Source organism: Lissotriton vulgaris, chromosome 9 (genome assembly GCF_964263255.1).
Source record: "Lissotriton vulgaris chromosome 9, aLisVul1.2, whole genome shotgun sequence".
In the NCBI taxonomy this organism is placed as follows: Eukaryota; Metazoa; Chordata; class Amphibia; order Caudata; family Salamandridae; genus Lissotriton; species Lissotriton vulgaris.
In genome coordinates, this window is record NC_141697.1 from 435,942,562 (window position 1) to 435,956,408 (window position 13,847).

At 39.7% G+C, this 13,847-nt stretch overlaps 1 protein-coding gene across 1 annotated transcript in view; it reads left to right on the top strand.

The window, feature by feature from the left end:
• Positions 1 to 13,847, top strand: part of TDRD9 (tudor domain containing 9) — a 2,495,642-nt gene that overhangs the window by 356,582 nt on the left and 2,125,213 nt on the right. The window contains exons 3-5 of the mRNA XM_086937885.1: positions 2,621 to 2,721; positions 6,496 to 6,717; positions 8,229 to 8,351. Of these exons, the coding sequence (XP_086794011.1) occupies positions 2,621 to 2,721; positions 6,496 to 6,717; positions 8,229 to 8,351 (446 nt within the window). The remainder of the gene's footprint in view (positions 1 to 2,620; positions 2,722 to 6,495; positions 6,718 to 8,228; positions 8,352 to 13,847) is intronic.

Genomic DNA, 13,847 nt, shown 5'->3' on the forward strand with positions numbered 1-13,847 from the left:
TCCATCCTCATTTAAAATGTATTGCACAAGGGAGAGAGGGTCCATTTTGATATTGTGCTCTGGACACTGCGACGGACACTGCAGCTGTAGCCATGAACAACAGGAAGGTGAACCCCCTGATGCACTAAGTGCTGAGGAGTCTGCCCACAGTTGATCACAGTACTATTTGGTCTCTCTAAGGGCTAGTGAGGATGGCACACTTACACATCCTGAGGATCAGTTGGGGTGAATGATCTGGACTTCTGCAACCAGGCAAGAGAAGAGGAGCACCGGAAAACAAAGACCAGGAGAAAAAGTGGTGCAGGGAGCCATTGGGACCAGCTATCTGCTAAGTACTCCACCTTGAAGGCCAGAAGGCCTGCTGGAATTGTCCTTGGTGGCTAGAGCTCACTACCAGGAGTAACATGTGCCCCATAACTTCGAAAATTATCCATCTAGGTCCAAATGATGGTGGTTGAAGGTGGCAATAATGCACCAACAAGCATTAAGCTTGTGGGATGCTGCTGCACCAGTGAGAAATTACACCTGGGGTGAGCCGGGGGGCAGTGCAATGATGATTTATTTTACCTGGAGGGGGAGTGTACGTGTGGCCCCCTCCCAAGGCTCCTCCTTGCCTCCGATGCCCCCACATCTCCCTGGGTGCAAACAGAAAACAAGCATTTGCAATTGAAACGGTCTTGCATTTCCGCGAGTTTGAGCTGTTGGCATTGTACATGACAATGCCTTTTATTTATGTTTTATAAACCAAAACATAAATAAAAGTCATTGTCATTAACATGACATTAGCTAAAACTCGAGTAAATGCGAGACCTATTGCATTGCAAATGCTTGTTTTTCCATAGTAGCAAAGTACGTAAGTAGTGCAGTCTGTAGTTTGAATCATCGCTCACTCACAGCCAAACAAAGCATGAGGACGGCATCCAATTCTTTCGGAAAATATAGGCTTCTATTGATGAGAGTAGAGGCTGTTGCCAATTTCTAAGTTTATGGATGACCATAAGGATAAATGTGTTTTCTTTCTCTATTACCGCTCACCATTTCACCAGCCTAAAAGCACAATGTTATGTTTTTTATCTGCCTGTGCGTTGCACACAGTTCCCTTTGTTTATTTGTTACTACACTAAATATGAAAATACAACGGATTTCTTTTCCTTTTCCTCCTTTCTTAGCAAACATTTCTGTTGGGTTACTACTTTTTATTCCAGAAAATAGTTGATCTTCATACTCGGGAACTTTGTTTGGAGTACAAATATTTCCCACACTTGTGATGTTCGAATAATCTCACATATCCATGGGTATGTGTTTTGGATCCATTTTTGGGAACGAAATTCTAGTAATTTACCAGCCGTCTTGCCTACTCATTGCAAGAAAGAGTGATCCTTCTGACCGTAACAATTGCACCAGCTCCACTGAAAACCCACTCCAAGAAAACATCGTCTATAGGACAGTCTGAATACTTTATTGCCAGACTGCTGTGTTAAGCCAGTGTGAATTTTTCCTATGTTAGTATATCTATGGCTCTTGATCAAAGAAAGATTTTTTCGAAATAGGTTGGTACTATATTCTCAATTGCCATAGTTTTTGAGTTGGTTTCTTGTGCCAGTGTGCTTAACCCCTTCCATGCTCATGACAAGGTCAACTCGTCATGAGGCACGGTTGAGCTGTGCTTATGATAACGGACCTTGTCATGAACAATGGGAAATCATAAAAAGCAGCACAGGAGGGGAAAACCCCCTAGCAGCCAAGGTGTTAATTTATGTCCTGGAATATTCATTAGAAACCAACCCATTGGAAAAGCTGCCTGAACTGTTGTTGTTAGTCTTGTTGATTTAGTAGCAAGTGTATCTTGATTGCATTTGTGCTACCACTGACTGGTGTTGCTGCCATGCTTGCAACATTCTTCTGGACTAAGTCACCATAGTGCTCTCTAGAGTTTGGTGAAGTCAGTGTTTGTTCTTCTTTGAAGCTGGGTTTGTGGATCCACAGACTTGATTCATAGTTCCCAGCGAACCCTTTCAATTCTGTGAACCCCATCTGGAACTGCAAATCCAAGGAAAACTTCAGACCTTTTTACTATTAGACAAGAGCTTGCTCCGCTGAACAATGTTAACCTGTTTTGGATACACATATCTGGTGCAGGAATTCCATATCTAGCATGGGTTTATGAGGTGTTACTCAGTTCATAGCGCAAAGCTTTGATGCTTGTGTTGAGTATCGTGAATCCAACTTTGGTTTCGTAAGGCATAATAATAAAACAAAAGAGCATGACCACAGACTTGAGACGAATCCCTGCTGCAACTCTGCACAGTAATGTTTAGCTGCTTATGGCAGGATGGCGCAGGGCCAGGCCCTGCAGCACATCCCATTGCAAGAGTCAAGGGCTAGCGGACAATCCCTACCGAACACATGCAAAGGCTGTGCTCTGCCAGGTTTAGCCGCTTTCGGTGAATTAGACGCTGAGAGATTTTTTTCCTACTAGATACCGCTTTAGCTTTTTTGTGAAACCCTAAAGTATAGCAGCATATTACTATTTAGAATGTTTATGAAGTGAATTTAAGAGTTTTGTTTGCTCTGGTTTCCGGTGTATTTTAGGTTTTAAAATATATATATTTTTTTTCAGTTACAAAACCACCTCCTTCTATTGGATTGGACAAGGTTGTGTATATTCCAGACATAGACTTTAAGTATCCTGATTTACCGATACGCAAGGCCAAAGATGAGGTGACTATAACTTTTTTGTACATTCAAGAGCCCTGTCTATAAATACCATTTGGGTTGGGTGTCTTATGTGAATCATAAAAACCCAAAACATTATTGGTACTGATTAATGTTTTCAGCACACCTTTTGGAAAGTGGTATATCCCAGTGTGTGGATGTCTTGATTTACAGAGTACTGCGAAGATTCCTTCACAGACACAGTATTTTCTTTAAATCCTCGTAAACCTCTGGATTGGCATAAAGAAATCCCCATAAATATAAGCAGTTGTCCTGCTAAGAAGAAAAGTACTGCATCAAAACAAGGGATTGTGCGAGAAATTCCTTCATGTTGGTAAGAGGACTCTGCTTACAGGCCTATGCTAAAGTGGTGCTGAACAAGCATCTCGTAATGGCGTCGCCTACATTTAAAGATACCCAACAGGGCCACCCTCTTTCAGCATTACTATAATCTAAATATATTGTTTTTTCTGAATCCAGATTGTACAAAACTTGGACACTGTAGATTTTGCCCACAGTCATGTTTTAAATATTTTGATTGGGTTTCAGGCTATGAAGGAAACTACACATTCTTGAGTCTAGTCCCGAAATAAATTAAGAGCTTTCTGTTGCTTGAAGGTAGTGCTGGATAAGAATGGCAGTAAAATTCTCCCTTATTGAACTTCTCGATGAGGATTTGCATTAGTGGTAGGGGGCTTTACATACTCCAAACATCCTACATTTTTCTCACCCAGCCTTTTGCCCTCTAGACCGTGAAGCAGTAGCCTTAAAGTGAATTTGGTACAAAGAATATAGATTTAGAAAATCTGTGTCAACCTACTTCATTGGCTTGGATAACGACCTTTATTGGGATTGTAATCATTGGTTTGAACTGATACTGACCTTTATCCCATCTCCCATGATCTTGGACTTGACTGAATGTGCTGTTCATGCTATGTCTAGCCTGTTCACAACAAAATATGCTACATATGACCATTTTGCCTCCACGCACCTTCACCTCATTGCCATCCCTGCAATGACGTGAGAGCATTACCTTTAAATGGTGCTGAATGGTTTAATACAAATAGTAACTATCGAGTATCCCTTTTGATCTCACGATACTCATTGTGTTGAGAAGAGATGCCTGCTACACCTGAACACCACTTGCTAGGGGTGGGAACAGAAAAATTCACCATGACTCCAAGATATTAGTGTGGGCTCGACTGTGTTCCAGAGATCTCTCGTCAGGAGGGCTGGCCCCCTAACAATTTCACCTTCTTTTTTTGTAATCAGTTTTTTTTTTTTAACTAACCCAGGGGGTGTGATTGCGCCCTCTTCCCCATGGGCAATAACACCTCTACCCAAAACTGGTCCCTGGTGGCCATGGCCACGTGTTTCCTGCCTGAGAATTGCAGCACGATCTTGATCTACATCTAGGAACAGTTTTAAGGAGGCCTCAGTGGAGGTTGGGGGGTAGAGAGTCTCCTCTTTACAATGAGGTCTCCGGGAAACCTAGGGATGCCGTTATCTTTTCTCTAACAGAGCGGAAAGGAGCGCTTACCTGCTCTTTTTGCTGCTCCGGTGGTGAATCGGTTATATCGCTGATGTCATGGGTGGGAGGGGTTGGTCGCTGACACAACTCTTTAAACAAAAAAAAACAAAAAAGAATCCTCTGCTCGCATCGGAGCATCCATTGTAGCTCGTAACGGAGCATCCCTTGTAGCCCACCCGGTGTCGACCATTTGCAGACGGCTGCCCCAAAGGGGTTAATCATCAGCCACTGTGTATACAAATCTTTGACTGGGATTAGCGAAAACGGCGAAATTCAGGCACTGCCAAAATACGACTGAAACTCAACTACTCATGAATGAGAGTTCCTTACATTGAAACCCTTCTAAAATGTTATCTCCGCATAGCTGAGCAAAATGCTAGAATCCTCCTTAAACACGCAATCTGCCACGACTTATTTAGGCAACACGTGGGACTTGGCAACTTCACTCAAACGGGGTGATCACTTGGACCTTCTGGTAATGGTTGCTTGAAAACAGGTATTCTGCCAATAGAAGGGTGCGCGCCATTGCAATTACTAATTAATTTCAGAAATATCAGCGGAGACAAACTTTGGGACAAATTGGATCTTTATTTAGAGCATTCCAACTTGTCATTATCCAACATTCTTTGTGCTACATCAACTAGGATATTGAACTTTAAATTGTTTATATTCTCGCTCTGGTCAGTATGGATACTATATGTATCGTGTAAATTAAAATTAGTGGGTTTCTCTTGAAAATGTAAGTGTAGGCTATTACCTGCCTCCTCTTTTTTTTTTAGCATTCTTTCTATCCCCATTTCCTTCTTCTCCCCTTGCTGCTATCCTTTGTTTCGTCCCCCCCACTCCTTCCTCCCTCTTCCATTCTGTCCTTTACTTAATGTCAGTTCATCCTTCCAGTTCTTTGTCCACTCTCGTTGAAAATGTGTCACTATGAATTGTCTCCGCCCTAAATGCGTTAGAGTAGTTAAATTGGTATATCCCCCAAATTGTTAACTGGAAAACGTATGTACAGCCACGCATGTACAAACAAGAAGATGCAAACTTAATAGTACAGATCTTGAATGATTTATTTTTACGGGACCCATTATCTCAACTTCACCTATTCTCAAAGGTCTTAAAATCGCCATGTAATACAATTTAAAACATACATGTTAGTGTAATAATTGTTCAGTGTACCTCTTGCAGAAGTATATATTAATGTGCATGCAGAGGAGATAATGGCCACTACAGGTCTGTTTTTTTCCGTTCTTACACCTTTAATTATGAAAAAGTCATTTGTCCATTGAAATAAACTAATAAGCATGTCATTTCACTTTTGAGGCGCCTGTTTATTTTCTTATGTATTATGAAAGCCAAGCACGTGGGCTACGCCTACAGTGTGCAAGCACATGTTCCTGTATGGAAGAAGCCAGGTCTGAGGCTTGGTAGGGGATATCATTTTAGGACCCTTACACCTGAATTCATTGTGGCGATTGCCTTTCTGCGGTTTGCAACTGATTTGGATTTAAAATTACTAAAAGCTGCCCCCCTGTGTTGTACATTCGATACCGTGAGGACCAAAACTCTAGTACACTCAGGGCCTCATTACAATTTTAAGTGCTGTTACGGGTGCACCTGATAAATACAAGTATCAGGGCATGCCTTGTGAACTCGGTGGAGCATTACCACATTCCTGTTAACTGTGCTTTGGAATGGTGAAAGCGGTCATTCTGCGTTTTTTCCTATGCATGCATGCGCAGGCTCTGAATGTTGCATTTTTTTTACACATTGGAGTTCTGGCAGATTCCAACTGAGGAAAAATCTCAAAACACAGCCCTGATTCGGGAGCAAACTACTGTTGCCTGAATATGGATTAGTGCTAAGGATGTCTTGAAGCCTTGGGTGCTTTAAATGGTCCTTAGGGAAGTTGGGGGTGAAAGCTGTGCGGGTGGGTGCACGTGATACTGGGTCCAATTTACATTGGAGATTTAATGCGCCATTAGGCTAGTGACATGAAACTTATTGTTTATTCTCTTTGTGATATTCACAAATGAAAGCTAAATTCAGTGCGAAGAAAGTTTATATATTTTTTGAACTGAAAGCCTGGGCAGGACGAACAACATATTGTTTTCTGTTAACTGCAGAATAGCCAAAGAGGGTGTTCTTAATGTAATAATGTAATTTTTTGATATATGATTGCACTTAATTTTTTTTAATGTTACTGAATTCCTAGGCTGATAGGGTTTACTGTGTTTCTTCCTTTCTGTTAGTTAATTTCTCTGATCGAGTACAACTCAGTTCTGATTGTGCGTGGTGCCACAGGCAGTGGCAAAAGTACTCAACTACCACAGTTTATTTTGGATCACTGCACTCGACGGTCTGTCTACTGCAATGTCGTGGTTACTCAGCCGCGTAAAATAGGTGCCAGCAGCATTGCCAGGTGGATTAGCAGTGAACGGAAGTGGGTTCTAGGCGGTATGGTGGGCTATCAGGTAAGATGTTGAGAAATACTTTTCAAAATGATTTATACATTACTTTTTAGATGTATCCTTTCAATAACCCTGTAGCACTTTGGTCTTCATTGTTTTTATTTTATTTGTATGTTTTTACGTGCATTCCAAGGGGTGCTTGATAGTCCAACGTGCATTTCAGAAAACATTATGAAAGGCAAATTATTTCTAGACATTATGACATAATTCAGTATGACCACTCGCTAAAGTTAACCTGCAGTAAAATGCCTATGAAACAGTACTAACACTAATGCATTTTAGCCTTAGAAGAAAAAATCTAAACTATGTTAAAATAGGAGCTAAAAGTAATATCAACTTGAGTAGAGTTGAAGGTTTTATTAATTGTTTTTACTGGTATAACATTTTAAATGGGTTTGCTAATTGATATTGCTCCTGAGAATCCCTAAAAAGCACTAGAGAAAACAAGGTTTTCAGCTGATTACCATGCTGGACATCCTTTTGACCTGGACTATGGACAACTTCTGGTGTTTGCATATTTTTGTATACTTATACCAACCCATGTACTTGCGATTCATGGTCAAGAACCACCTTTGAAAATTTATTTGTAGCTTTCCCCTTTGACCTTAAATTGGACTCGTACGTTTTTACAAATTGAATGGTACAAGGGTATCCTATTTGGTAAATTTAGTTAATCATTTGGCATTTATCTGTCCTATTGGCTGATTAGAACAATTTTGTGACAGAAAAGCGAAGCCTCCAAGGAAAATATAATATAGAGGTGAAAGTCTTGGGTCCACTGTGAAAGAAACAGAATAATTCTTCACCCCAACCACCAGCATGTTGCTCCAGAGGGAACACATTTGCAGTACAAAAGGCACCGTGAAAACCCCAAAGGACAGGAAACAAATGCACCTCTCAGGAACACGCAGTCCAGTTGCAAACCATATGTAAAATTTTGTAAGAACAGAGTCTTGCCTGTTATCTGTCTAAGGGCTTGCCTCTGTTGGACCTCTTTGCAACTTATCAGTGTTTCAAATGTTAATGTGTTTTAGGCAGGGGATGGTGCAACTTCAGTCAAGGTGAGGACTTTTCCTCTCGCAGGATAATTCACATATGACGCCTGCCCTTGACACCTTTGTTTTTGTACAGACTATACATTTCCAAGTGGTTTGAGGTGGAGAGGGCGCACTGAAGGTTGTATGGTTTTGTTGATGTGGGACACGAGTATATATTTCTATCCCGCAAATTAGTTTTGGAGCTTAGGTTAGCAGTTTCTGGTTCTGTTCCCAAGTGCTAAGTGTTCCAAACTAGATTTGAGTAGGGATATATTGATAAAGAAAACCAGGGTCGCTAGTAAGATTGCGTATTTCTATCTATTGGAAACTTAAATCACAGTGAGTTGTTATTACTGTAGAGCGTCCTTAACAAACCTAATTCATTTATATTTTGCCATTGAAAACTTCTGCAAACCCTTACTTCAAGATGTTTGGTGCAATTTGAGTTTGTTTGGTACTCTGTTTTTTTTTTTCTAGGTTGGTTTAGACAAAATGGCAACCAAAGACACAAAGCTGATTTACATGACCACTGGGGTTCTTTTGCAGAAAATTGTTGGTGCCAAAAGCCTAGGAGAGTTTACTCATATTTTTATAGACGAGGTAAGATTTTAATGGATTTTTCAAGTGTTATACGTTCCTAGTTATTGTTTCTTTCTACTTGCTCATCTTCAGCTCCTTATACACAACACCATCACAGGTCATCCCCACCTACAAGCATTCAAATAATTTGGTGCAGGTCTAAAGTTGAAGGAAACCTGGAGCGCTGGGATTGTGTGCAATACGCATCTGCATCGTTTTTAATACTATTACTAATCCTAATCCCTATAACCTTAAAATGTAACTTTTACAAAACTGTTTTATATGTGTTAAAATCGTTTGTATGTCTCATTAATGAGTATAAAAATTATTTCACAGTTTTATGCATTGATTAAGATTGAAACTTTGTTGAAATAAACAGTAGCATTTCGTTATACAGTAACTTCAACACAACTGTTATTTTTGGACCACATATTTAAAGAATATGGGATTGCCAGTTTTGGGTGGAGTGTGCTAAATATACTATTATTGCTCCCTCTTGATTTTCACGAACTCCATTTACTTTCATCAGCATTTCTTTTGACATGTGCAGAAGGCTGAAAGATGTCAGAGCTTTTGAAATCAAAGTCTGAATCTTCTCTTTTCTCGCTTCAGATTTTAATAATCAGATTTGACGCTGTAATGACCTTCTCTTAGCTAGATAGACCAAAAAAAACTGCCTCAGAACTATGACCTTTAGCTAAATCAATGTGGCCCCTAGTAGGACACTGTTTGTAATGTCTTAGACATCACCCACTGCATTGGACCAGGGGTGCATCTAGACTGGCACTACGGTGGGGAACTAAGAGGTCAAACCTAGGAAGTGAACTAAAGCGATATACAATTGAGCCGTGAGGATATATTACGGAAAGGCTGCTTATTTCAGTATAGATGAACTCAAATGGTCAAAGCTTGCCACCTTGATAAGTGGCCAAACTCTCCCTCTGTGGCGCCATGGAGTTACTTCCACGGCGCCAGAATTTGGCCACTTATGAAGGTGGCAAGCTTTGACCTTTTGAGTTAATCTATACTGAGTATGAGTATGAGTATTAAAATTTTATATAGCGCGCAGTTACCCTGGGGCATCCCAGCGCTTATCCAGACACCAACAGATGAAACAGTCAATGAGGCACACTTACACAGGAAACAGATGTGTTTTCAGACATTTGCGAAAACGCAGAGTGCAGGTCTCAGCGCGCAGTTTTAAAGGTAGAGAGTTCCAAAGCGTCGCTATGTTGACCGAGAATCTTCTCCCGCCGGTGAAATAAGTAGATGTTCCGGAATATATCCTCACAGCACAATTTAATATCACTTTTAGAGCCCTGATGAGTGCCACAAATTGTGATTTAGGAACGAAACTCGTTGGCTAGTTTTATGAACAACTATGGATTTGTAAATAAAGAATTTAAAGATCTCTAAATGGACTGGAAATGTGCTTCTTTCAGTGCACCTCCTTTTGTTAATTTTGTATTTAGAATTTGTAACCAGTGGCACCAAAGGGTGACGGGTGCATGCAGTATTGTGCCAGATTGTTATAAATATGTTAACAGTGTTCTAGTGATGTGCTATCTAACAGGTCTGTCACCCTGCATCGTCTTTGCTTTGAGATTGGAGGCCGAACTAACAAGGTGGGCTAAGACGTCAACCATTGAATGCCGGGCTAACACTTCAAGCAATAGAGCAGAGCTATTCCTAAACCAATACAAGAAAATAGAGTTTTAATTTGTGTTATTTAAACATATTGATCAAAACTGATGGGATAATAGTTAACCTGTTTTAGTGGATTTGGCAATGTTTATAGTCAAAGATCTTTAAAAGGGGCAATGAGTGAATTGACATCTGAAAAGCGACTGCTACAAATTCCAATACAAATCCCTTTATAACTAGTTTTTGCCACGTTATTACAAGATGATGGCCCTTTATGCAAATTTCGCGAAAGTACCTTCTGTGACTTTGACAATTAGCCCATTAAATATTTTTTATTTGAACTGCAGAAAGACCCTCCTTTCTGACTGTTGACCAAAGGGACATTTTCAGTCTGCTCATCGGGCTGCTGTACTATATGCTTTTTTGTGCAGATCTTCAAATATTGCGCTTGGTGTGTTAATGTACCTGATTTTAGGATGTGTTACTGCCAAGATTTGGGTCTGATTCCTAATGCATCTTCCATTCATCCTGAGATTGAATTAGTGAGTGCCAATCAAATGGCAATATTACCATCTGCTAATTACTTTGCCCCTAAACTGCTCTGTTTTAAATCAAAACAAAAGTTATGCTTAGCACACCACGTTGACCAGGTCTTCTATGAGATGACTGACCTACATCATCCAGGCCTAAAAAAATGGCTATAAAGGTAGTTGCCTTTAAATAACTTTACTACAAATGGTCTTCTAGCATGCACATTATTTCTTCTAGCACCAGAACACTTCCAGTGTGCTGCTGATGGGCAATGTCCTCCAAAGAGGTCACTTAAACAGAAGTTATGCCTCTGAGTAGCATATGTTATCATAACAATACCAATGCTTTTATTTCTGTTCTGAAGCCTGCAGCACATAGTGTCAAATTCACTGAAGTATCAATGTTATTTTCAAATCCTGCAGCGGCAACATGCTTTATTAAATGCAACATTTATTATGACTTGTTCCAAAATTACTTTGAAAAGAATGACCCTATTCTCCTGAATGTCTATATTAATTATAGCAGTTAGCCTGGCCTAGTGGCAGAGAGGGGCAACTTTGAATTGGGCGCAAGAGGAGCACCAAACCGACAACTTTGTTACCAACTTGTTGCTATAAAACTGATGCCTTTGACAGACCCAGGCTTAGTTTGAGAGCAAAATAAGGTTTCACAGGCCTTTTGCTGCCAAACTACATCAGTTTGAAGAGGCAGGACACAATGATCTAATGCTTAAACATGGGCGGGTTGCTGATTTTCTGTAGAAAATCCACACAAGGCATGCGTTAAAACAGATTTTAACCCTATATTACTATGCCATCTGAAAAGATGGTCACAGAGGTGTGCGCTATAAACAGCAGAGTATGTTTTTGGTTAGTTGTAAATTATATGTTAAGGCGTCACAAGGCAGAGCTATCTCTGTCTCACCATAGGTCAGGTGCCAGACAACTGAGCTATCCCTCATTTAACAGTTCTTCATCACAAAAGCCACAACTCTTCTTTCTGTTTGATTCTAAAATTGCTACGGGCCTTGCGTTTACTGCTTGAGGGCACCCATCAAATATACTAAAAACTTACAGATGCAAGATATGAGTTGTTGCTTATAAAGTGCCATGAACGGACTAAGGCTGACTGACTAACCAGATACAAACGAAGAACAGAGAGGCAACAATATACAGTACAGTACATAGATGAACATTCTCCTGAAAATTACTTAATATATGTTCACACAAAAGAGAGTAATGATCCTTCAAGTGATTCTTCAATTTTTATTTTAATCTTCAAACATAATCTTGACAGAGATGACAGCCAATGCGTTTCGCCCAGATCGGGCTTCCTCAGGGCTGTAAATATAACCGCACAATAATCAAAATATAGAACTAATTTTTTTATATAAAAAACATGTAATTGATTCAACATTATGAGACTGATAACATTATCTATTACACTGGTGTACTAAAGTTATATGTATATATATATATATATATACGTGCCCTAATAACGTGCATATCCAGTATAATGAAGGACCAAGAGAAGAAGGAAAAAATGGGGGGTATCTAAGGACCTTACATTAACACATAATACAAACAATGGAAAGGAGATATATTGCATGACATAAAACCGGTGAAATTCAATCAGAATATGCACAAGACTGAATAATTCGCCCAATCAACCTTAATGGGTCGCGTTTAGTAAATCATGCTTTTACATTCATAGACATTAATCCATAATACCTATTGTTAACATAACCAACATAAAGTAAAATCAAGCTTGACAGTAAAAAGAAATGAAGATCACAGAACGAAAAAAAGTCCCAATACAAATAGAGAAGCCAGAAAAAATAGTTGAAGTGAGCGATGATGAGAGAAGAAAAGGAAGATGCAAGAAACGAAAAGAACTAAAAAACCATCAGCTACAGCCACAAAAGAAAAGATATGATGTACATAAAATGTCCATACCGGATAAGCCACACAGAAAAAAACATGAAAACCCACAGAATTTAGTCTGTGATAGATTATTGCGCCTGACTGATAACCTGTCAGGAGCCCAAGTTGCGGATCTAATATCTCACAGAAGGTAAAGAAAACCATTGCCAAAACATATAAACCCACCAAAATGATTTAATGAGTATCAAAGGAACTTCAGTATGATGTCACCATGAGGACAAACCTAATTCTTCGGTATTGAATTAGAAGCTGTAAAATAGAAAATAGCACATTAATTGTGCGTCCACCAATCAAATCACAGAGTGCCGACCAGCCCTATACTATGAAGGTAATATATTATTCTACCTGTCTGAGTAAAACGATCCACGCGTTTTCTATTCAGTGATGGATGCCAGTAAGCATTATACATGAACACAGCACTGATGCAGGAAAGACTTTTTCTTTACAAATCGATTTTTCTGTTTAGAAACTTTTAATAAAAGGTAAGTTTGGTCCACCATACCAAGATCACCATCAAATAAGTTATACGATTAAGAACAGTTATAAAACGAAAACTAGATCTTTTTACATCAATGCACTAACAAGTACCTCCAATTCATATAGTGGTCAGGTCTGAACAGGTAATACATGGGTTTCCGGGTGGACACTATAATAGGTGTCACTGGATAAAATGCTGTAAAGAAAAACACGCAGGATAAATTTATGGGATGAGTAGGGCTGGATTATTATAGCAAATTGCTAGATACTTATATCTGCATTAGTTTTAAAATTTATATAAATAAACTGCTAGAAGATTCATTCAAACAGCATAAAAAGACATAGCCGCACTATTGTCTCTAAAATAGAAACCAATCCTGTTGCACACAATATAATAGTGCAGTCGCAAATTACAAAAATACTAGGGAGAAAGGCAAAGCGATTGATGTCCTGTACCCTCGTGCATGCCCCCAGGTCACTCTTAGTAACAATACAACCAGGTTTGAGTAGAACACTGTTACAAACGGACCCAGGAGTGTCAAAGGATAAATGATGGCTCACTCGTTCATTGTAAGCAAACTTAATTACAACCGTGAGCTAGAGAAAATGATAAATAGTCAGTACAATTATAACTGACAGACCGAAGTTGCTAACGTCCTTCTAGTTATGACAGAAAAGTACTACCCTGTTTATGAAGCGTAAGATGGAAAGCAGTGATCAGACACAGACTACGGCAGGGAGTACCCTTATAAACAAACATCGTATAACCCCTCCAATGTCACTTAGTTAAGTCGCAAGGCGCGAGACAGCCATCCAACACCCGGTTGAGAGCCTTCGTGAGGGTAGGTCAGGTAAAGAAACCCGCACGAAACGAGAGATCAACGTGTCGGTCCTTTATATATTGCAACCAATAAGTACAAAA